Here is a 25717-nt window from a genome sequence, read left to right as displayed (position 1 = left end):
AGGTATTGTGAAGAGGAAGATGCGATATGCCAGACCCAACAATGCAGAAGAGCTGAAGGCCACTATCAGAGCAACCTGTGCTCTCATAACACCTGAGCAGTGCCACAGACTGATCGACTCCATGCCACGCCGCATTGCTGCAGTAATTCAGGCAAAAGGAGCCCCAACTAAGTATTGAGTGCTGTACATGCTCATACTTTTCATGTTCATACTTTTCAGTTGGCCAAGATTTCTAAAAATCCTTTCTTTGTATTGGTCTTAAGTAATATTCTAATTTTCTGAGATACTGAATTTGGGATTTTCATTAGTTGTCAGTTATAATCATCAAATTAAAAGAAATAAACATTTGAAATATATCAGTCTGTGTGTAATGAATGAATATAATATACAAGTTTCACTTTTTGAATGGAATTAGTGAAATAAGCCAATTTTTTGATGATATTCTAATTATATGACCAGCACCTGTATTTTATTAGCTCATTTTTACCAAATGCAGACCGTCCGTTTACTTTCGGTTTTAAGGTAAGAAACGACGTTCAAATGTCACGAACAGGCAATTTGGTTTAATCATTTGTAAATATATTGTCATATATGTTATTAAAAGACATATTTATATTTATTTTGTCAAAAAAAAAACAGTCAAAATGATTTGCTGCATCTTAACAGCAAGGTTGTGCAGCAATGAACACATTGTGCGTGTGTGTGCATGCGTGCGTGTGCGCGACTGCCCGTGCACGTGCGTGTTCGATAGAGGACCCGCTAGGAGGAGCAGAGGCTCCACGGCTCGTTTATAAGCACGTTTATAAGCACGTCGGTGCCCATCCTTAAATAACATGTTCATCACAATGACAGTAAAAATACGATCAATCTTATCTTTAAGCCCTACTTTCTAAAATATTCAAATGCAATGCTAACTCTGAAACATGGCATTAACTTACCTCTCTTTGTGATGCCTTTGCAGATGTCTTAAGAAATTGGATGTTGTCCCACATGTTTCAGGGAAAGTTTTGTTGCAAAAAGTTTCCTTTTAAGCGCACTGTCGATACATTTATTATGGTTTGTAAAACCAATCTGTATTATGCCGCTGCTCGCTGACATCGTGCCTGATGAATGATTGATGCTGTTCAGTTCGCGCCGCGGACGAATCGTTCATTTGAACCGGTTCATTCTTTTTAGTGAACCGGTGGAACCAGTTCAGCTGAATCGTTCCCGTTTAGCGTCTCCCGTAAACACTTAATATTACCCACAAATTAATTCAGTTCTTCACTTTCTGGCGTGCATGACAGTCCCGCGGACTTGAAGCAATATACCGGAGTTATTTTGTAACAACAACAGCACACACTGAACTGCTGTGTGAAGAGAGAACTTATGAGCACGCGCAGCTCTCGTTCTAGAGTCGAGAGTCGGCAACAATTTTCGGATCATTAGTTTTCGGATCACAAGAATATTGCTCTATCAATGTTTTGTTTTGAAGGAGAAAATAAAACATATATCGCTGGACTCGGACGAGACCGACTAGAACATTTGCGAGACCAATGACCAAGTCCGAGACAAGTCCGAGTTCAAATACCAACGAGTCCAAGACAAGTCCGAGACCATAAAAAAACGTCTCGAGTCCGAGACCGGACTCGAGTACTACAGCACTACTGTGACACTGGTGAGGTCGAGACAGAGACCCACTTTCTCCTTCACTGTGAACAATTTAAAGATGTGAGAGAGAAACACTTTCACAAAATGCCAGAGTTTCAGAGCTCTTCAGAAAAAGAGCAAATGCAGTAGTTACTGTGGGAGAAGAGACACACCTCAACTGCACATCCTCAGAAACAAACTACTGCCCTGATCTATACAATACACACATACACTGCTTTTACCTTTCCACTGTCTCTTTATGTTTATGCACATTTTCTGTCATTTTTTATATTTACATACTTTGTTATATTTACTTCAGATTTTAGCCATCACTTAGCGCCTCATTTTTTTCCCCACCTTATTGTTATTGTGTTAATGTATGTCTCTTGTTTTGTGTCTAATGCTTTGGCAATATTGTAAGTGACCGCAAGGGTCCTGAGGGTTAAAGCAGTCTCTGGCCATCATTTGTATAGAGAAGTGTTTATTTAGTATGATACACACACATCAATGATGTGAACACAAATCATACTGAGAGCGGATACATGTGAAACAGCATGCAATGAAAATACTGCATTTCAGTGTAGTGTTAGTTTAATCCTGCTGGAAACACGTCAACGTTAACTCGACTTGCAATAGAGCTAATAAAAATGACATTCTTTTGCATATAAAAAACATGAAATCCTTATCAAAAAGAATACTTAGTCAATCTCCAGCCATATAAACATTCAACAGAGCCTTAAACAAAAAAACATTTTTTGGGAAAGTTTTACGAACAAGTAATATGACCGAACCATAATGCGGTGACAGTGATCATTTGTTGAGCAGTTTTTGAAGAGTCGTGTATTTGATACCGCAGCAGAACAGAACCCATGAAGCACGTGTGTACATTCAGCCACTGGATACATGACGTGTAACAAGTGAAGCAAGTAGTTTATTACGTTCCAAACGCGTTTACGCTGGAAGTGTCAAAGTTGCATGTCACCTCAGAATGGTCGCCTAACATTGACCAATCAGCTTTCAGTAAAAATAACTATTTGTATAAGAACCATCTTCGCCTGGATTATTTTAGAACAGCGAGATCAATTTAAACAAGGTTAGTACTGCAAAAATGAAAGCATAAATTTGATTAGAATATTAGAAAATCTCTCGTCTGCTTGCATCCAGTGTAAGCTTGCAGCGAATATGCAATATCATCACAGCCACTTCAATTATAATGAACACACGAATGTTAAACGTCACCGATAGCTTGAGGTCTTCTTGAACATGTCAGTATTCACATTTTCTTCACTGAGGTCGATAGCCATTCTGCTGTGACATGTAACACGGGGTGGGAGGGTCCTCTACAATCGGAGACATCTCCTCCATTGGACAGAAGGTAAGAGAGCTTTCATTCGACTCCTCCGCCTCCTGAACGAGGCCGCCCAGCTCGACTCCTTTAGCTCGTCTGAAGTAAGAGTTACTGGAATCGTGGAGATGCTCCGGATGTTCCTCGCAGTCCAGCAGCGGTTGGGTGGACTCTGATCGAGCGAACACGGGGGGATGATGGTTGGGGGTCTGGCCTTTGTAGCCGCTCGCCACCACCGACGAGTACTGCACCGTGCTGGCCGTGGTCTGGCCGGAGTCGCCCTCGTCGCTGTCAGACACGCTGTGCCGGGGGGACGACATGCAGGACGAGCCCCCGATACCGCTGCTGTGTTCCTCAGACAGATATTTGTCCTTTTTCAGTGGCAGCACGGCTTTATCTTCATCGCACAAAGATTTCCCGTCAAACACATCCACTTCCACCACGCTAACATCTTCTTTGGGAATATCGGCCTGTTGAGAGGTTTAGGAGGCGTTACGCTTGGTGTGGCACATCAAATATACACAGTATTTATCCCGAACCACTAAATCTAAGCTGGCAATGCTCTGTAAATGAACATCAAGATATTTGAACAGAAATCACGTTGTCCAGATCATATTAACTTGACGCTTGTCTTGAAATTATTCATGCATACATTATTAATTGTAAAGATTAAAAAAGAACTTTCTTCATGCCAGTCCACTGTACGTAATGTAAGTCACTGACCTTTATAGGGAAATCAGGTGACCAGTGGGCAATAGAGCTGACTGACGGATCTGGGACCTGCGGCCACAACAGCTGCTTGATTCTGAAACAGAAGAAAAAATGTGTGATTTTACAAGTAAACAAGAAAACATGAAGAATATCACTGAGATGTCAGTGCGGACTCACGTTTCTCTCTTCCGCAGACAGAGCATTATAATGAAGACGGTGATGAACAGAAAACCGAGACACACCACCACCACGATCACCTCCACTTCTCCATCAGCTTCAGAGACCAAACACACATCACGAATGAATCCATGCTGCGGATTTCAATCACTTCTACTTCAAAACCATCTAGTGCAATTAGACATCACATACCATACTTCTGCGTTTTGAAATTAAAACCGGTGCCGTTCTTGGAGCCGGCTATGGTTGATGCCATGATGTGAACCACGTACTCGCTTTCACTGGTGAGATTGATCAAATCCCACGAGCGGAAGTCAGAGTCCACCGTCACAGCTGTGGAAACACATTCAGACACGTCAGACAACTGCATGCGCTTCTGAAACGCTCACGTCATTCACACACGTTGTGTCGAACGTACACTTCTCGACATTTCCGGTCTTATAGAAGATTGTGTAGTTAGTGATGAATCCATGCTGACTGTTCAGAGGAATTTCATTCCATGTCACCTTGGCGCTGGTTTTCTTGGATTTTTGAACTTTCGCAGCAGGGCCCTCTAGTGGCGCTACATGGAAACAAACAGTCCATTAACTACCTACTAAAGTGAAGCTCGCTAAATTCATGACATGTTTGCGGTACATACGTCCTTGTTGAGTGTAGGCTGCTGTGGTTACTGGCCGTCCTGCTTGAGTGTATTTCTGGGGATGAAGGGAGTAAATTGGATATACGGATATATCGTATTGCTTGAATGGCTCAAAATGACCTGGATGGGGAAGAAAGACACTCGGTCACCTTCAATGACAGCTACATTGTTTTTTGGTGTAAAATGCAAGAATGAGAATGACCATTACTTCTTTTGCAATGACATCATTACTAAAATCCAGTTTTATTGCTGCTTCAGTTTATTTTACGGACGATGTTATGGAATGAATAATGTGTTTGTTTATAGAACAGTGCCCAGCGATAAAGCTGCAAAGAGATATAGCGTTAGTACCGGTCAGTGTTGTGCTGGTGACATTGGCTTTTGCTCTCTGCCAGTGTTTGTGTCTCTGATGGTCATCCGGTGGGATTTTCTCCCACTCCAAGAGGTATTCAGAGAGCCGCAAATCATTAGACACGGGCGGCATCCATTCCACCCACAGCTGGCCGTCACGCAGAGACCAGCTCACACGCTCCACACCGGATGGATCTACAACAACACAACCTATCATTAACAACACCAATAAACCCGACATCAAACTCTATTTGTGTCTATAGTAAGAGTTTTGAATAGGGATGTAACAATATTGATTTCGTGTAATCGCAATAGCAAAATTGTCTCAATATTATCGTGGTCACATGACTGTATGAAACGATAGGTCTTCCAGGCCTAACATAGAGAATGTTAGAAAAAATGATAGATGTTACCTTTGTCAAGGTTTATCTGGTGCAATGATTTTATTTTACAAAACGGACTTTAAGGTCATTTGACCCATCTCATATTAGAACAATATATAATCAACAGTGGTGATTAGAGGATAAAGAAAAGAGGATGCTTATGGCACATTTCCATCATTTGTTGTTTTAAATATGGCAATAAATACCGTACCGTGGACTTTATATCGAGATTTCACGGACAGTTGACAATTCTTTTTTGAGGTACCTTGATTTGACAGGGGAATGAAGAGAGTAGCTTTGGGGGACACTCCGGCTGAACTGGCCGCAGTTATTTCAATAGAGGCTATTTTTCTCGCCGACAGCTCCACCGAATACGTCTGATACGATCTGTGTGGATTGTGGTCAACAGATGTGATGATGACTTCTTTAAACCTGCTATCATTTTTCATCGTGATTTTAAGATCGTATCTCAATATTACTCCGTTAGCTTTCACGGGGGCCTGCAATGAAGAAAACGGTTAACAGTTATTACACCTAGATTACAGATTCTCACTCTATAAACACACTGATAATTCATCACCTGACGGAATTTACCTTCCATATTAACGTGACATTTCTGCTGTCGCCGGTGGACTGGATGATTCGCCACAGATCTGGTTTGCTCGCAGGCTCTGAGAGTATAAAGAGTAAAGTTCATGAAGCAGCGCTACAGGCAGTCACGTCATCCTCAGTGTTTGGAACATCTATAGTTATGGAAAATCATGTCAGTCTTACTGGCTTCGGCAGTGCGATTGGTAGCATTTCTGCTCCAGTCACTCCAGTAACTTTGATGATCTTTTTGAATGCATCTCATCTGAACATGGTACACGGTGTACGGCTGCAGGGCCTGCAGTCTGAATGACTCGTTGCTTATCTCAGTGAAGTCCTCCGGCACCTGAGAAACATCAAACTCATGAATCTGTCCTCTAACGATTGAACTCTTTTTAAAGTTGGACTTTTTACCAGTCGACTACATCTGAGATTTGGGAGCGCTTTATGTTCACTTTCAATTCGGTCTCATTCCCAACATAGAAGGACATTCATATAATTGTGCTAAAACTGTTATTATGTTTGTGGGTGCAAGAATACTGTAGTTCATGCATATAGAACAGTGGTTCTCAAACTGGGGGCCGTGGCCCCCTGGGGTACCCCCAAGATGGATACAGGGGGCCACAGATTTTGTGGCATTTTATGAAATATAGAAATTTATCATAGATTTTATGCAATCAAACATCAGAAAAATGACACCACCAACCAAAAGAATTGAGGTTCCAGCATTGTATAACTGAATGTTTATGGTTTCATTAAAATTCTAATATTAAGATTATACGTCTTATGTGGGGGGCCGCAAAGCGATGCACTTAACACAAAGGGGGCCTTACAACGTAAAAGTTTGAGAACCACCGATCTAGAACATCAAATAAAAAATGTACTGATATCTCTCATATCGTAGTGTGACATACACACACCTCAGTCCAAACACTGGAGCCTGCTTGACAGTATCTGATGACATAACGGAGTTCCATAACAGACTCGTGGACGTGATGTTTCCATTCCACCATCACAGTCGAGTAAATAACATCAGCAAGAACTTGAACATCCGGGGGATTTGGTTTTGCTATGGAAGCGACAAAAGAATAAAACAAACTTAAAAGACTTGAAAAACAAAAGCTGAAGTTTCAAAAACGATTCATGATGCAACGACGGCAATCATACCAAACGATAAGGCCTCTCTCAGGAGCACATCTGACTCCACTGATCCCAGAGGGTTACTCACGGTGACCCACACTTTCAGTCTCATGTGAACCGGAAAAGTGCTCAGGTTGACCGTGCAATTACTTGCGAGACGCTCTATACAGACATTCTCATATGAAGGTAACTTAGGTCTAAAAAAGACAAAGTAGAGGAAGCAGATAACCATTTAGTTCTTCATTTAAAGCCACTGAAACTATTTGACTGGAAAATGAATCAATGTTTTTTAAAGGTTTGCAATGTCCATTACTTACTGAACAAAATCGTACTCTATTTCAGCGTGAAGCGTGTAAGTGGTGTTAAGCAGTGGGTCGCGGGTCTCAGGATTCCAATAACATTGCAAGTTTGGGGAAAAATTGTCGTCTTCTTGTAAAGCAAGGCAGGTGAGATTCTCCGGCTTTGAAGGAAGGTCTGAAAGACAAACATAAAGATTAGATGCATAATGAGGCTTCGTGGGTCAAGACCTGATCAGTTCTGTAACAGTCCATTAAAAAAAAAACATTGCTAGCACAGGTGTGACAAATACATTTCTATATTTTACACATCGCAGGACATTTCAATATTATACCCGAGTTTGTACAAATATATTGCGGCATATTACAATAGAAATATTTTGTAGGGATGTAACAATTCACTCAGCTCACGATGCGATGCGATTCACGATTTACTCACGATTTATTTTTACAAAATGAGTTGAAACAAATTAGAAATGAACAAGTTCTTTTGCATTATTTCTTAAATGTTTCACGTTTCTTTGTATAATAAAATTATGTTTTTTTCAAATAACAAAACTAAACTGCAATTTTATAACAAATTAATAATAGAAAAAGTATCTTTAATATAAACAAACTAATACTGTCTGTGCTTTTCTTGGATTTTTTTGCATTTAAGAAATATCAGCATGTCCACGTTTAGGTTTGCAGTGAACATGGCGGCCCCTGCTGTTCAAAAAATGTATTGCGATTCAGTTCACACTTCAACCGATTTGAATCGTCACACATTATAATCGATTTTCAACAGGCTCACGGTGAATCGTTACATCCCTAATATTTTGAGACATGTTTTATAGAGCTATGGTGATTTAGTTACGATATGACATCCGTTTCATTCTATTGGGTGAGCTGCCAACACGTAACCTGCGTCAACATAAAATTGTACGTTTTTTTTTCTTTCACTGTTCAAGAAGGGGCTTGCTTTCTTAATTTCCTTTTTTATGTCAAAATTCAGCTTCATTCTGTTGGTGACCGACCTATTCATTTTTTATTAATGTACAGTACATACGGAATGTTCAATTAAACCTTGAGAATTGTCAATTGTGCAACAAGTTTTATGTACAACAATAGCAATGCCAAGGTCACGGGTTCGATCCCAGGGATTGCACATACTCAAATACAAATGTATAGTATCATCGCTTTGGATAAAAGCGTCTGACAGATGCGTAAATGTAAATGTAATGCGAGTTTCAATTTCATTTTTAGAACGGTGTTAAATAGTGAAAACAAGTTTTCAATTGTAAGCTATAATATAACGTTCATGGCCAATTTCCGCAAATATTCTTCACTGTCAAATGATGCAATACAAAAGAAACCCCAATGGGTCTTCTGTTGAATGAATAATCTAGTAAAAACAGAAATGCAGCATGTGTAGAAAAAGCATGCCTAGAGAGTCAACACTGTATGAGACAGATGCAGAAAACACTCACGTCCTTTCTCGAGAAAGATTCCGTACAAACACGGCTTTTCGTATGACAGCGACTTCTTAGAGGCAAAGCAAGTCAAACGACCTCGCATGTCCCGGCTGACGGTAAACGTGACGCTGACAGCTGTAGCATTTATTTTGTGATAATCGTGCTTGGGAAGACTGTTGTTATCTAACTTCCACTCAATGTCATCGGAGGTGTAATGGGAATCTTCCTGCAGGTAACATGTCGCTGTGAAGTCTGTTCCCAATTCAACATAAATCTTATCAAGGGAGTCAGGTAGTATTTTAAGACAGAAACCTGTGTGGACAACAACACAAACTGAGCATCACAGCAAAAAAAGGTAAAAGGAAAGGTATTGCGTGAACGTCGGAGTCTATAAACCACTGACCTGCTGCACAATGTAAATACATTAAGAGGACGAGTACATGAAATGAAGCATCCATGATGACAGCTAGGGGGATATCTGAGAAATGATACATATTAGGCACAAACATTAGCGAGAACATGTTAGAGACACAAGATATTTACACAAAACATGATCTAGATGATTATCAAGGCTTTCGTGTAGTAAGTCCATCTTACAGTATATTCAGGTTTCAACATCTAGTTCAAAGTTTTTACAGATGAGTAAAAGTTGTTTTATTAAAAGGCACTAATGCTTTTAATGCCCTCATGTGAATTGAAGTTACGGGCCAAGCGTACATATTGTTCTTACTGTCAGTTTAATGTTTTTTGCCTTCATTCAAGCGTGGTAATTGATTTATTTGTTTTATTACTTATGGTTTACAGTTATGCTTACATCTACTTTTAACTTTTGTGATAAGGGCCCCTCACAAAGGTTTGCTTAGGGCCCCCAGACGTCTAGAACCGGCACTGACTGAATCATATCATGTTATATAACATGTCAAATAAAAGTGAACCCTCATCAGTCTAAACTGCATGTTACTGCCACCGGTTCAATTTACTAACCTAAACAAATCTTATTTTACAGTGTCTGTATAGAATAGGGATTATAGCAGACCTTCGTTTTGTCACACACAGCTTTTTAATTTAGTATATTATATTATACGTATATTAATTGTATAACAAAATGTATTACATTTTAAAATATATTTAATATATTAGAAAAATGTATAGGCTATTAACAGCTAATATCAGTGTTGGCCAAAACAGTTACACTGACAAACAATCCAAAGACTTTTAAAACTGTTCATAAATATGAAAGAAAACAACTTATTACAATTATAATTAATACATGATAATGCTAAAACTGCCATGCAACCTCTCTCAAATCTACCTAATACATACATAAACGTCTATGTTTATTTAGCAACGTAACGTTAAGAGTAGTGACTTCATGACCACTGAAGCGTATCAAGTCCATGAAGTACACCGGAAACCGAAAACAACACGTTAAACGACACCCGACTGACAGCAACCCCAAAACATGAGTTAAAACGACGTATAACGTTAACTTACCTTTACATTGTCATCATCTGAGCTCTTGTTAATATCAAGAGTTAAAATACAACATTAACCACCGCGTCTGAACGCTCGCCCTGTGTCAGTGAGTGACTTCCGGTCTGTTCTGAAAATCATGCGGATAACCCGCAGCGTGCGCGCGCGGCTGCTGTGTGCTGCCACTGGCGTATACCGATCGAAGCATTCTACGCATGCGCACAGCACAGACGCCCTCGGCTCTCAACACCTCTCGTGATTGGTCGGGAAAGCTGCCAGTCATCCCTATGTACCCCGTGAGTCAATTTCCAGTTAGTCTCCACCTATTGCCCGAAAACCCATTTAAAAAAGAGCTCTCTTCAGCCAGTAACAGATCCTGTTTCAAAAGTGTATTTACATAGAGAACGTGTACACGTATAAAAGTAAATGGAGAGTAAATGCGAATACCTTTATTTTATTATAACGTTTACTGACACGCATGGATGGGGGTTTTCACTTTCAGTTTGATCTTGTTCAGTTTCAGCAAGCAACATTTACTTGTCTTCTTATGCTGCGGTTATTAACCTATATTAAAACTCACATTTAGCACGATTAAAGGCCATTTTACATCAACCTCAGCACCTGTACTGATCCGATGGTAATATTGCAACAGTATTGTGGAATTATGTCATTTCACATGGAAGACCTACCGCATGGAAGACTTCTATAAAACACTGCGAGACAAAAGCTACTGTGTAATTCATGAGAACCACAGCTTTCTAAAAGAAAGGACTTTTCCTACTAAAATCTATAAGTGAAATGGTTCACATTCATAATGCGCATATTCAGTTTGTTTAATGAGATCATCATAACGTGCCATATCTTGTAATGCAGGTGAGACTGAAAGTAAAAGACCCATGAAATTCTGAGCCATGTTATCTACAATACTCTGTGTGTGTCAGCAGCAGTTCTCTCTATTGTGGTCACTTTTATTTCCTCTTTCCTCTCCTTTACGGAAGAACATCTAAAACAGCTGATTCCTAAAAACGTGAGAGCTCCATTGAGTCCAAGCTATGAAAAAACAACTCATTTTTATACACAGTATGTGGGCCAAAAAGAAATATCTGCATGTAAAAAAAAACTGGGATCATTTTACAATTCCATCTGACTATTGGACTATAGCAACTTTTGTGTATAAGCTGTTGTACAGCACATGGACTATTGTGTGTGGACATCTAAAAGCCATTTGTGTGATCTTGCTATGGCCGGGGATTTGTTTTGTTGCTGCATCACATGATTCAGAACATTACGTTTCAGCTGAATAAATAATTACTTTCATGTGCCTCAATATAATGGATATTTGTCCACATCCTGGGTGTGAGGATCTTTGAAAGCTATTACAGTCAATGATTATCATGGTTATAGAGACTCTTAAAGACTCTAGATATCTTGAACATTTCTTTTATTACGAGTGATTATTTGCAATTGATCTTAGTAATACTGTCAAATGGAGAACCGTATGCACAACACAGAAATATCAAGCTGTATGAAAAAATAGCTTTCTGTACAGACTTGGTTTTATCAAATGAATACTTCAGCATCGTCATGCTCACTTCCGCCCCACCGCCACCAATGATCCACCGCCACCAATGATCCACAAAAACCTGAACCGTGTTAAAATGTAGGAAAAAATCATTTTTGGGGGGCAGTTGTCCATCAGGATGTGCTGTCAGCATTACTCTCAGGCCTCTGAGATGTGAGAGGAGATGGACTGCGTTTTCTCTGGGGAGGTATGGCCGGCAGAACCTGAATGTTCCGTAAAGGTTCTAGAGTCAAAGGAGTCGGGACGGATCCGAGCGACTGGCTGTGGGGAATGCCGGCCCTGTTCATTTTGGATGTGAAAGGAGGGGGAAGTCCAGCCAGACTCTTTCCCAGCGATGATTTGGACTTCTTCACTCCCTGCGAGACCTGGTCTGGTGGCAAGGAAACTGAAAATGACATTAAAGGGTTTTTATAAATAAGTTGTGCATGTACCTGTAGTCTTTCAGCACACAAAACACACAATACAACTAAACAAATGAGCAAAATCCTGTTTAAATAGATTTAAGCTGGAGTATAACAAGACAAAATGTAGAATATGCAAAATGAAAAAGCTACTTTACATCTCCAGTACTCACATGTATTTCACAAGACAAGTAAAGTTTATGCTCTCTTAGACATTACCATGATGTGGATCTTTCTCTACGATCAATGATTATGTTTTTGTAATAGTCAAAATGGTTATTTTGTCCCTTACTTTCTAACATTGTCAATATAAATCAACAGTGCTTGTTTGTAGCATCGTAAACAGCCTATCAGATATACATACAAGATCATATAAGAGATTTAAAGGAATAGTGAAAAATAGTGAATTGTGTAATATTATCAAAATCAGCCACTTGTCAGTTGGATCCTATGCCGACTTAATTGGCTAAAGCTGATTCACTATTTCTCTCCTCTCTAATTATTATTATTATACTGTCGAGGTTGCACTTGTGAAGATTTCCAGTGACTTGTTATTAGCTGCTGACTCTGGATTTCAATCTACACTTATCCTTTTTATTTTGACTGTAGCATTTGATACTATTTCACACAGCATTCTTTGAGTCTATGGGAATTATTGGCTTTAACTGGGTCCGTTCTTATCTTGCAGATCATTCTCCATTTGTACAGTTTAAGCAGTTTAAATCAAGCACTACATACAGTACTGTGAAATAGTCTTAAGGGCGATTCACATTTCGCATCTAAAATCGTGCGGAAAACGCGAGCCGTGTCGCTTTCTCTAGTCGCCCATTAGACATGTATTTTCACCTTAAAAATGTTAAAGCCATTCGAGCTTTATGCATGCACAGGGAGTCTGACAAAAGCTGGTGGTCCACACAAAGATCTTGTCTCATCATCATCAAGTCTAAATCCAGAAGAACAGTAGCAACGTCTCCAAAAACGTTTCAAGACACCTACTTGTACTGTGAAAAGTTTTAACGGTGTTAAAACACCGAAAAGTGTTAACGGTCTGTAAAGTGGGGGTTCTTTAAAAAAGAATAATGTCATGAATTAATTTTATGACTTAACTTTTATAAACTAAATCAAATCGATATTTGGTCTGACCCCACTTTACGTTTAAAGCTACTTACACTGCTTTACTCTTGCACTAGTTTTTCAAGTAGCTTTGCAGACATCTTGAGACATAATAGATAGACTCGATGATGGTGAGACCACATAAGGAATGTTTGGAAATGTAAAATGAAATTTCCAACTGACACACTAGAGCAAATGATATAAATAACCAACTTAAAACCATCTTTTGGAAAATTAGATATTTGCACAGTACTGGTGTCCCACAGGATTCTGTTTTGGGACCTCTCTTGTTTATTATTTACCTACTGCCAATTGGTAGTAATTTTGAGACATATGACATCCAATTTCAATGTTACACTGATGACACCCACCCAACATAATATTAATTGACTTTCTCCTGCCTTCTCGCTGGAGAGCACTGCTATTCTTGTGCATGAACTAGTAACATCACAAACTGCTTATTGCAATGCCCTGCTTTAAGGTCTTCCTTCCAAACTCCAGTTAGTACAAAATTGTGTTATATGAAATATCTCCAAAACCTCCATTTGCATTGGCTTGAAGTTAAATACTATATAGTATTCATTTTAAAATGGTGTTTTTTTACTTATAAGGGCCGGTACACATCAGGACAGTGGTCGGCCATCGGGCAGGTTTTCAGCATAGTCTAACTTAGTTGTTTCGGTGTGTTCCACACAGTTGGCTATAGTAAGTCCCCATAGCCCATTTTTTGGCCGATTCATCATATCGAATCAGCAGGGGAGCTCGTCTAGGAGTCAGATCATTCATGGCTGTTCAGCTTAGCAAACCAGTGCACAAAAAAGGGAGCCGTGCCACCATATATGAATGTACTGCACTGGTCTGTATGGTGCCATGGACATGCCACATATTCATCACTAAAAAAGCTCAAAATATGAATGGCTTTCTGTCACAAACATAACATTTCACTTCAGAAAACAGTTGTTAACCCACTGGAGTAATTTGGTTGACTATAATGATGAATTAATTGTATGTGATCTCTCATTTTTCAGTGAACTATTCCTTTTAAGGTGTCATAAAGGAAACTTACACCTGTGAGTGCAGTGGTCACGGATGGGAGCAAGACTGTTACGTGTAAGGGTGGATTCTCGAACTCTCATGGGTAAGAGATGATTTTGAGCTGCTCAGAAACAAAACAAAAAAAACCCCACAGATGTGCAGTATAAATGTGATAGTTATGGTTGAACCAAGTTAGGAGCAATTCTGAGTGCTGTAACAACTATTTGAGGAATCATATTAAAGGGATATGTCATCCAAAAATCTACTTTGTATGATTTTTCAACTGAGCCACTAAGCGCGGATGGACCAATTTAACGATGTCTTTAGTACTTTTCTGGACCTTGGTAAAAACTGACACCATGATGTCTATGAGGCCTGGAAATCTCTCGGATGTCACCTAAATATCTTTATTTGTGCTCCGAAGACGCCGGAAGTTCTCTAAACATGTTTAACGTCATGTGGGTGAGTAAAAAAATCACACAAAGTTGATTTTTGGGTGAACTTCCACTTTAAGACATTTCATTTCTCTTACCTTGATCATTTCTTTGTATGTATGGTGTTTGTTTTGAACACAGCACATCCAGAGGACTGGAAGTTTCATGCAACAGTTTGTCGAGCAGGCGTTCAGATGGTCCCGAAACCCACGCTTTGTGACTCAATATCTGATTGGACGCCGTCTTCCATGCAGGTCCGAGACCTTTCTGACTCTTACTTTTACCATCAAACAGGTCGTGCTCGCTCTTGCTCTTCTGTGACCTGTGAGCGAAATGTCCTACCACGTGACCTGAGGCGTTTCTGTGGGTCAAAGGCTGCGAGTTTACCAGCAAGGATTTGCCTAGAGTGATGGGTGGAAGACTCTGTGTGCGTATGGGTGGGAGACTCTTGAAGTCCTTGCAGGACATGTCCTCAAGCAGGTGGACTTTCATAGACTCATTATTGTTTAGTTTTCGAACAGCCGAGTTGTTTTCATTCTCATTTCGGGTTAACGGTTCAGCGACACTGTCGAACATCGTAATGATGTCGTCTACTTCAGACGTCTCATCCCTGTGCTGACAATCTTCACTCAAGTCAGTCTGCTGGGAAAGTTCTTTCTTCTTCTTGCAAAAGATCTGGTTTAACATGCGAAATTTTCCCTCTTTCCGTATAGAGGGGTCGTTGTTTGGAGCGTGAACCGACCCACTACATTCGGACCTGTGAAAAGCATGGGCAAGATTTATTTTACACACAGACACAAGGAGGATTTATACTGTGCGTTAACGACTTAACGAACAGTATATTTAAAGGTTTCATCTAAATGTCATATTTTATGTCATTCAGACAAAGATATTAATATTAACAGGATGTGCCACTGCCGTTACAATGAATGGCGAAGAATGCAACGCTCAATATGGCCGCTCTAGCGAAGGAAGTCCCAATAAAACAAGCCAATCGTCAGTCAGTAAAGACTGACGATTCTCTGGGGCGAGGCTCTTGTGAGGCGCTTGCCAGCCTCTGCGCAGGCGCAGGAGATGAGGCGACATCGAAAAAAGTGATTTTTAGCGCGATTTAGGCTTAGCAAACCAAAGTTATGATACAGTTCATGTCATGTTTTATTAATGATCGGAAATATGCTGTTTCATTGTGATTTTATGTATATGCCTTCCCCCATTGAAGGAGCTAGGACTGTGGACTTGCTATGATGTAAATAGCTGCTCAGAGGCGTTGCAAACATGGCCGCCGAGTGGCACGACTACCGTAAACGGACTTTGATAGCTATAGACCACTTTGCAAGATGTAAACACTGGTCCAGAAGAACTCCAGTCTCCGTTTTTTTTTTTTTGAAATCGTACATCAATAAATTGGTTACAAATATTCTGTTGGTTGTATTTTGTTCAAACATTTGTGTAGAGGAACAGGAAGTTCTTCTCAAGAAGAGTGTTAATTGCATTAGTTTATATCAGGCATATTTATATTAGTCACAGGAATTCCAAACTCATAAGACCATCTACTTTAAAACACAAAACTAGATCAATTAATGAATATCTGATCCTAAATCTATCTCCATGTTGAGTCCATAACATTCAGCTCATCTTCAGCTATCTCAGTCACACGAGAATGTAAAGTCCAATCTACATAGGCTAAGCTCACAATAAAACAACATTTCAAACAACAATTACACCCGACATTGATTGTATCATAATTTTTTTAATATATTTAAGTAGGACAAAAAACTACTTTTCCAGTTTCAAGGCTGGCAGTTACCTCACAACACTCAACACAAAGCCCCGCCTCCAGTCTAGAAGCGTTGTGTTTTGACGATTGATAATTGGCTCTTTTAATTGGTAGATGAGACTTTCGTCACTAAAGCGGCATTTTCCCCATTAATAGAGCATGCAGAACAATATCTGTAGTCTTTGTGACAACCAACCTGCTTTGAGCAGAAAGGAGTTTGATGCAGGCGGTATGACCGCAGTACATGGCGTATGTGAGTGGCGTGTTCTCATTAATATCTCGAGGACTGGACTCAACCCCCAGCTCCAACAAAACCTGTACACAATCGTCTTTACCCGCCGCCGCGGCCCAATGAAGAGGGGTCCTGACAGAAACACACAACATCATGCTGTTGAAAATAAACAGGACTGAAGATGTTGGTGCTATACCTTACAGATGACATCTTTATAAGAAATTGTCTGATACCAAGATATTCAGATCAGTACTAACATCAGTATTGTAATTTTTAGTTTACTTGATTGTGTTCTTCGCATTAGAAGGCATCAAAGGCCAACATGACATGAAACACTTGTTTTCTATCAACTCACGATCATTGATTGACTAAAAAGTAATATGCTAACCCACACATGACAGTTAAAGATAAATCTGTTAACCTGTGAACAAGTGCTTGTACACCAGATCAAATAGCATTAGCATACTGTATAAATCCACACGTAAATACATTTCCACGTAAAATGTAAAAAAAGCGAAATTTTACAGTATAATACGGTCAAAAACTATACAATTACAGAACAAGACAACACATTTACAAGAAAAATGGAGAAAACGATTTAATATATATCCTTGTATCCTATAATTTTACAGGAAAAAATATTTTACGGTATATTTCTGTTTTTCCAGTTTACAGAAAATTTCCGTTTTACAGATTTTTTGTACAGTGCAGACATTTGAAATGAAATAAATGTATTATGAAATGTAGCACTCAAGGGCCACATTACAGTACCGTTCATCCACATCTAGAGCCTGCAGGTTTGTCTCGGAAATGCGGGCTAGTTCACAGATGATGTCACTGAAACCTGCGGCCGCAGCAATGTGAACGCAGGTCTTCCCGTTTTCATCGTCGTAATTGATGACGGAGGAGCCCAGATGATGGTCGAGGATGAGGGAACACATGAATCGGCTGCCACTCTGCCAGACAGTAAAAACACACATGTACCACTATTACATGTAACAAACTCACATAAAAGATTTAATCCAAGCGGTATTAAACGTACATACATTAAACATCTTTCAGAATGAAAGATTTAAGACAAAGGAATTAAAATAACATCATTTTCAAATAATTATCAAAATACGTATTTCAAAACATTTACCACACATCACAATTGTAAATACAGATCAAGACAAGAGACCTTTGTATAACAAACACAAACAATTCATGGTCATATTACAACCTTGCACCATGTCTACACCGACATGATAACCTGCTTGTTCTTAATGGGTTTGTCGCGCCGCATCTAGTGTGGACAAAATTCTAATGGGTTCTAATGCATTTGTCGTGTCCGGTGTAGACACGGTGTTAGCTAGATAAAGTGTGTTTGTCAAGATAAACTGTGATGCTGCTGAACAAGGTTATAAACGTAACCAAAGTCCAATCCAGTTTAAAAGTTGAACCCAGAAGACTGTCAAAAAACTTTCTTTCTTCTGCAGAACAACACTGGACCCCATCCAACTCTGCTGTATGAACACAAAAATACATTTCTCAAAATATCTTCTTTAATGTTCCACAGAAGAAAGAGTCACAGTTAATTTTGTTGGGTGAACAATGTCTTAAAAGAGCTTTCTTTTTGCCTCCTGTCAGTTATTAGGCTTTCAGACATTCGGCCTTTTTTACCTGCACAGCCCAGTGAAGAGCGGTCTTAAAGTCTTTGTCCACGAGTGTCGGGTCAGCTCCCTTCTGTAGCAGGGCCCTGACAGGCTCTGGTCGGTTGTGAAAGGATGCCCAGTGTAGAGCTGTCATGCCCTGACGAAAAGAAATGGTGGGAATTAGACAACTCCCACTGCTACACACCAGGTGTTAGATGAAAGGAAATGCTTCCTTCACCCCTAAGCAAACATAAATTCAAATACATAAAAAAGCTACACAGAATAATTGACAACTTCACTAAAAATGGAGGTAAAGTTTTCAGAAGCATAATGGGTAACAATTTAGAATAATAGTCCGTTGTTAACAAGTAACTATGCAGAAAGTAATAGGCAGTACTACATGAAATATATCTCTATGGATAGGCTATATATGTAGAATATATCCATTCATGTTTTGGTATTTGGCTTTTGGTATTTGTATTTATTCATAAATTAGTTTCCACAAACAACCTATTTTTTCACTTTATGTACGTTAATGTTGAGATTAGTAATTAATTGTTTTTTCTTTATTAATTGGTCATAGTTCGCAAGTAGCTGTCAATGATGGCATTTTTCTTTAGTAATTATCAAATACCAAATAAGGAACTACCTTTGTCCTAAATTAGCTATTACTTACTGCTTAGTTAATCTTGCTTCTATATTAGTTAATAGTATTAAGGTAAGTGTTAATGTAGTACTGCCTATTACTTTCTGCATAGTTACTTGTTAACAACGGACCATTATTCTAAAGTGTTACCGCATAAGGAGATTAAACTGTCATGTTTTACAGCATTTTGCAAATATTTTACAAAGACGTTTCAGCTATGTTTTACCTCATTGTCTTGGTGATTGATTTCACACAGTGTTGACTGTTGAAGTAGCACAGCCATTAGTCTGAACAAAAAAACAAGTTACATTTCAACACTACCAGTGCTTTTGTATCAAACTCATATATTTTAACAACGTATCTTGTTCTCTAGAAGCACTCAGATCTCTGTGAATTCCAACACAAAATACTTTTTTTTTAAAGTTCCTGACTATAAATAAGTGTTTATTCAGTAGCATATCTCGTCAGTTCAAGCGTTGTGTTAAATGCACAGTGAGTAACAGGACACTTCTCTGGTCTGCAAAGGATTTGCATCATCTGCCCTCTGTAAACAAATGAACAAACATTTCTCGGTCCAGGTAACACAGAGAAAGAGAGAATATTGTTCATTTACATATACTACAACATCGCAACAGTGCAAAGCGGGTTGCAAATCTGCAAAGTCACACTTTAAAGTCCGGACATTGGGAACGACTTCCATCAACACATTTTAAAGCAACACTATAGAACTTTTGCTCACGGGTTCCCCCATGTGGTTGATAAGCGAAATAGTTTGTTACTAGTTTCGTTGTAACTGTACGTGCACTATAAATTACACGAGGAGCCAGGAGTAACGAGAAACGTATTTAATAATCCAACAAACATGGAAGGAGACAGGAACAGCACCATCCGTATACATAAGACAATACCAGACCATGAACAAATGAACAAATTGAGTATTTATAGTCCATGGGTGATGAGGCTGATGACGGGCAGGTGTGGGGATTACAGATGAGACACAGGTGCGGGAGCGCGACGGATCGTGGGAAATGTAGTCCGGGGGAAAACAGGAGGAGAAACAGAGGGAACAATGACAGTCGTAAATACTGTCGCTGTATAAGCTTCCCCGTGGCAAGCCCAATACACATGAATTTGTTGACTAAGCTGATGGAACCTGCGAATGCAGAAACGTGGTTTGAAAACTCTTCCGCAGGCAGGGGGTGGGCGGGGTTTTGTGTACCGACCCGAACACAGAATTTACAGAGTGTGCTTGTAGCCACTATGAGGCTGCTCAGGTAGCAGAGGCAGTAGAATTCGTCCAGTTAAGAGTTGTTCTACCAATGAAATCATTTTAGAGACATTATTTAAAGGTCAAAAAACTACAAAGTGTTGCTTTAAAGTGAAACAGAAAATGAAATAATGAAAATGTACAGCGTGGCTTGTTTTTCCAGTGAGATCTGACTGGATTTTGAAGTAGTAGGTGTTTCACTCAGAAATGAAGCTGGCAGTAGACTGACAGTTGAAGGAGTTAACATACGTTCTGCCAAAACCACTAGAGAGCAGAAGTACATTTTTAGATTTTGATTAAAGATTTTAATTAAAGGGTAACTGCGCAAAAGAATGAAAATTCTGTCATGAATTACTCACCTTCAATTCATTTCACAACCGGCAGACCTCTGTTTATCTTCACTGCAAAAATGAAGATAGTTTTGATGAGGTCCGAGAGCTTTCTGAGTCCCCCCATAGACAGCAACGCAACCAAAACATCCAAAAGCATCGTTAAAATAGTCCATGTGGTTCATCCTTCATTTTATGAAGCAACGAGTATACTTTTTGTCCGCAATAAAAGAAAAATTACGACTTTATTCAACGGTTTCCTGACGTGGAGATTTTTGTTTTGTTGTGCACAAAAAGTATCCTCGTCGCTTCATAAAATGGTTGAAGCACATGGACTATTTCAGTGATGTCTGTACTAACTTTCTACGCTTTAATTGTATGTTAAATTGCTGTCAACGGGGGAGTCAGAAAGCTCTCAGACCTCATCAAAATTTGTGATTTGAAGATGAACGAAGGTCTTACGGTTGTGGAACGAATTAAGGATGAGTAATTCATGACAGATTTTTCATTCTGTGGCAGTGTTACCCTTAACAATTGGGATTTTTCACCACAAAACATTGTGTATGCTAACAAAGTAACAGCTTTGATGTCAAGTGGACTTGAAGTGTTAATTGACATGTTAATTGTGCAAACCTGTTACAGGCATGGAATGATTCTTGAAAGCACGAAGACTGCTTTGATATGAATATAATACACACAGTTTCACCCCTGAGAGACAGGGTGTGACTTCACAGGCATCAGTAATGCAAATGCAAACAAAAGATCTAATGTTAAATCATTCTAACGAACTGAATGATTCCTCCGGTTACCTGAAGTCAGTTTCGGCAGTAGCTGCATGGATGGGCAAGCGTCCATTTTTGTCAGGAATATTCTGCTTGGCTCCGTTCCGAAGCAAACACACACAGCCTTCCAGCCAGCCCTGCAGAACACAAACAAGCAGACCAAACTACAGTTAAGAGCATTCAGAACTGAAAACGTCCTGAGAGACTTCTCTACCAGGTATGTTGCAAGCGAGAGAGACGTCCGTCCACAAGCGTCCTGTGTATTGATGGAAGCGCCCATCTTCAGCAGCAGTTTCACCGTATCCACCTGTCTCCCGGACACAGCGTGCATCAGAGGCGTGGAGCCTGTCAGTAACACAGAAACATTCAGAACCACCTCAGAACAATCACGACGGTTATAATTCATATCAGCAGGAGGGAAAGGTGTGAGAATACCTTCACCATCGCAGTACTCGAGGATGGAAGGGTCCTCTCGTATCATGGCTGTGAGCGTGTTGACATCGCCGTTTGCCGCTGCCTGGTACACCACATTTAGATCGACGTCCTCAGCAACTTCTGAGAGGAATACATCATTTAACTGTGTCTGACAGTGTCATGCCACATCCATAACAATATGAACAGTTGTTGAAGCAATAGATATTAAAGGGATTGTTCATCCAAAAATTAAAATTCCCTCATCGTTTACTCACCCTCAGGTTTTTCCAAACCTTTATGAACTTTGTTCTGCTAAACCCAAAGGAAGACAGTTGGAAGAATGTCAGTAACCAAACAGATCTCATCCCCCATTGACTGCCATAGCAGGGAAAATAAATACTGTGGGAGTCAGTGGGGGATGACATCTGTTTGGTTACTGACATTCTTCCAAATATCTTCCATTGTGTTTAGCAGAACAAAGAAATTCCAACAGATTTGGAACAATCTGAGGGAAACCCTGTTACTGGAATAGTTAACATTTCTCTAATTGAATATGGGCTAGGCGACTGCCCTCTTATTTTATAAAAAAAAAACTATCTTGACAGTAGGTCAAGTAGGACAATGATCTGAAAGCAAGAGCCCGGAAAAATTACATTAAAAACATGATTCTGAAACTGTTTGGAAGCTTCTATGAGATAGGGGAGAATGGGGTAGGCAGCATTGCACTGATCAGTTATTAATTTTGCTTCCCCTTTTTTGTCTTTTGTTTGGCCACCTCAAGTTTAAGAAATGTCAGGTGGTGCTATGTATTTGTATTATATGTATTCTTTTCAGATTTTGTAAATGGCACATTTGTTTAATCCATTTGTTCTTGCGCTTCAATTAAAATGGACTTGACTTGAGAGGATTCATGTTCATTTACAATGTTTTGTGAGGTTTTGTTTCAACATTTAATAGATGAATTCCCAATAGATTTATAGGTATCGTGAGTATGAAGTTGCACTTGCACCCAGTGGGAAAATGTGTCCTCTGTATTTACCCTAACTATGTAGGAGCAGTGGTAGCCATGCCAGCCTGGGGACCAAGTCCAGTTCTGAGGTGCCTCGGTCAAGATCAATGACAGGAGTATCTGATACGTAATATATCAATAGCATGCATGTTGTTTTAGAGTAATATAATATAATAATTATCTTTGTGCTTAAACAATAATCAAAAGGGTACACCCTTGGTCTCCCACCATACAGTATGCGCTGTCATCAGCACAAATGATCTGTCCCTAAACGTTAAATCCAATCCACCATCCTCCCTGATTTTTTTTACAACTCGAGTACTGGATAAAAGCGTCTGCCAAATGCGTAAATGTATGAACGTGCACGTTTTAAAATTGTTATATGTTAGTTATAATGAGGTTTAATTGAATTGAGGCCTAATGTAAACTTGTTAGTTGTTTATAAGTCATGGACATCATTTTTTAGAGGCCCAGATGTATGCACTGTTTGGTTTGTTTCACTGTTTTTGCCTTGTCTGTGGACATGTTCTCTTATCGAAGGCAAAGAACAATTGATCCCCACAGGGACCATAAGTGAGACTGTGGACATAAATCAAGTTATTAGTATTGAAGACAATGAAAGATGTTATAGTTTGCAAAATAAATTAACCAAAACTGAAAAATGGCTCTTCGGTTAAAAAAGGTTCCCGACCCCTGCTTTAAAGTGTTGAGGGCTCTGCCCCCTCGTGACATTTTTTTACACATTTGTTCTAATAGTGTAGAAATGTATCGCATTCTTACAACTGCAATCAGATTTCATGATAATAATAATTAGCTATTGATCAATCTTTAGAGATTTAAATATGAATTAAAGTGTCCCTCGTGAAATTCTCAAACTTCCTATAAGCTTTACTGTCCACATTAATGTACATATACTTCAAATCAATTATATTTCTTCTTTCACTTCACTCTTTGTCAGTAGCACATTTGTGTGCGCCTTTAGGAGACACTGTATATCTGAGACAACACTAAAGTAATATATCATCTGAGAGCTATATGAGCTGGTATGTATTTAGGGTAGACAGGCTACAGAGAAACACAGATCATCCACTGAACTCGCTTTCTATCATAAACCTCACACGACCCCCCTGAGTATGACACTGTCAATCACATCGTGATTCAATTTCACATCAGCAATGTTACAGATAACAGACAATGCTTTCTATTCACACACGCACGCACGCACACACACGCAGATGGTAACCCTCAACTGATGGGCTTTACCAGAGCCTGATGGTTAGCATCGTCATGGCAACAGAGGCAGCGACGCTAACCCCTCCTTAGCAGCTCGTTGTGCGCAGTGCTTTACCTTTGTGTTGCTCAAATACAGACGAAGCGTTGAAATCCATAATAGATCATACGCAGCTCTTAGAGAAATCCATCTCTTGCCCAACACATGCTGTTCCTCCTCGTCTCTTCCAGCGCTGGACGCTCCGAGCATCAAAGCCACCTCAGAGAGACGGTCACGATACAGCAGACACACAGATGCCTCGAGTCAGGAGAGACAGAAGATGCGTGTGGAGGAGAGCGAGAGGATGTGTTCCTGTGGGCAGCCGCGTGCACTGATCTGTTGGACTGTGCGTGATGATGTGATGGGTAGACGCACTGAGCATGTGCAGAAGCCTGTCGCCAACAGCAGGGTCAAATCTGTATTCAGTGCAATCAAGCATGAGGAACAGAGCTGCTGTGGATGTCTTCACCCAATAATGAAAATCCTTTCATCGTTTTCTCTTCCACTCTTGTCCTTACCTGTATGACTTGGTTTATTCTGCAGAATATAAAAGAAGATATTTTGAAGAATGTCCTTTAGTCATGTTTTCATAGCCGTTGCTTGTAGAAGGGGGTGTTCCCAGAAATGTGTGCGTGATTTCTCAGCTGGAAACCTTTGGGTGGACAATCCCTTCGTCTGGCTTTTCTTTTCACCCTTCCACATTTCTTCAAATGGCCAGACATCTGAGATGTTGGACAAAAAATCGTTTCTTTTTATTTAGACAGCTGTGGGCTTTTGTCTGAGATGAAAAATGTAAACTTTGACATGTACGCAAGTTTAGTTCTCCTGCCATCAGAAAACGTTTTCTACGTAAACATATATATTTTATGCTTATTTTTATGTATATAAAATGTTTATGTACTTTTGAAATACAGGCAAAAAAAGTAAAATTACAAGAAAACCAGGAAAAACATGTCATTTTAAAGGGAAACATTTTCCAGTTCTTTTCTGTTTTTTTACAATGTTTTAATTTTTACAGTTTATTTTTCAAATACGGTCAAAACTGTAAAGTTACAGGAAAAGACAGCAAATTGACAAGAAAAATGGAGAAAACAATTAATTATATATCCTGTAATTTTACAGAAAAAACTATTATTTTACGGTATATTTCTGTCGCTCCAGCTGACAGAAAATTTCATTATTTTTTTCAATTTTACTTTTACAGTGTATTTTATGTCTATATTTATCATTTAAAAGAAATGATACCGATTCTATTCTCTCCTGTCCTAATATTTGACGTTACAGTCGAAATTTCTTGAAATTTCAAGAATGAACCAGGTCCTGTTAAAATAGCAGCAGCATTGAGAGTTTGACACATATTTTCATTCCATTCATATTCATCATGCTGTCACCATGGAAACTCTGGTGGCCATCAGGAGAAGCACGCAGTCGCTGAATCAGTGTGCAGATATGGGCTCATTGATACCGAGATAAATATCTCACAACCTGCCCATCATCATGACACACATGATAAACACAGCCTGAATGAATGATGAAAAAAATGGAATGAAATGAAATGTTTCATTCATAACATCAGTCATGTTTCCATAGTAACGGTGGCTGGCT

The 25717-nt window shown here is 39.4% G+C and overlaps 2 protein-coding genes across 4 annotated transcripts; both read right to left on the bottom strand.

Annotated features, from left to right (window-relative positions):
• Positions 1-2093: 2093 nt before the first annotated feature.
• Positions 2094-10359, bottom strand: il6st (interleukin 6 cytokine family signal transduce). The gene is made up of 16 exons (XM_057320829.1): positions 10209-10359; positions 9118-9192; positions 8730-9026; positions 7282-7438; positions 6992-7161; positions 6745-6893; positions 6011-6170; positions 5831-5907; positions 5502-5736; positions 4854-5048; positions 4503-4622; positions 4281-4424; positions 4055-4195; positions 3863-3959; positions 3698-3779; positions 2094-3444 (listed from the first exon to the last, which is right to left on the bottom strand). Exons 2-16 carry the CDS (start codon positions 9170-9172, stop codon positions 2914-2916), a joined length of 2610 nt encoding a protein of 869 aa, XP_057176812.1. The 5' UTR covers positions 9173-9192; positions 10209-10359; the 3' UTR covers positions 2094-2913.
• A 1258-nt stretch (positions 10360-11617) lies between these two features.
• Positions 11618-25061, bottom strand: ankrd55 (ankyrin repeat domain 55). 3 transcript variants are annotated; one of them, XM_057320841.1, is made up of 11 exons: positions 24191-25061; positions 21855-21971; positions 21634-21764; positions 21447-21556; positions 19268-19328; positions 18424-18552; positions 17533-17717; positions 16726-16893; positions 14851-15509; positions 14350-14439; positions 11618-12154 (listed from the first exon to the last, which is right to left on the bottom strand). In XM_057320841.1, exons 1-11 carry the CDS (start codon positions 24228-24230, stop codon positions 11883-11885), a joined length of 1962 nt encoding a protein of 653 aa, XP_057176824.1. In that variant the 5' UTR covers positions 24231-25061; the 3' UTR covers positions 11618-11882. The 3 variants fall into 3 exon arrangements, with proteins under 3 accessions (XP_057176824.1, XP_057176823.1, XP_057176825.1); XM_057320840.1 differs by having other exon boundaries at positions 21855-21974; positions 24191-25059; XM_057320842.1 differs by lacking the exon at positions 14350-14439 and having other exon boundaries at positions 21855-21974; positions 24191-25059.
• Between the last annotated feature and the right edge of the window lie 656 nt (positions 25062-25717).

The sequence above is a fragment of the Triplophysa rosa genome, linkage group LG22, assembly GCF_024868665.1.
Source record: "Triplophysa rosa linkage group LG22, Trosa_1v2, whole genome shotgun sequence".
In the NCBI taxonomy this organism is placed as follows: domain Eukaryota; kingdom Metazoa; phylum Chordata; class Actinopteri; order Cypriniformes; family Nemacheilidae; genus Triplophysa; species Triplophysa rosa.
The sequence above is the reverse complement of the archived record's forward strand: the minus strand, read 5'-3'. Positions and strand labels throughout refer to the sequence as shown.

Coding starts and splice junctions, on each gene's coding strand:
- il6st (XM_057320829.1), bottom strand. CDS start 9,172: ATGGATGCTTCATTTCATGTACTCGTCCTCTTAATGTATTTACATTGT. Junction 9,027..9,117: donor GTATTTACATTGTGCAGCAG/GTCAGTGGTTTA, acceptor TTGTCCACACAG/GTTTCTGTCTTAAAATACTA. Junction 7,162..7,281: donor ATAGAGTACGATTTTGTTCA/GTAAGTAATGGA, acceptor TGTCTTTTTTAG/ACCTAAGTTACCTTCATATG.
- ankrd55 (XM_057320840.1), bottom strand. CDS start 24,230: ATGGATTTCAACGCTTCGTCTGTATTTGAGCAACACAAAG. Junction 17,718..18,423: donor CTCTTCACTGGGCTGTGCAG/GTAAAAAAGGCC, acceptor ACTGTCTGGCAG/AGTGGCAGCCGATTCATGTG. Junction 16,894..17,532: donor GCTCTAGATGTGGATGAACG/GTACTGTAATGT, acceptor TGTTTCTGTCAG/GACCCCTCTTCATTGGGCCG.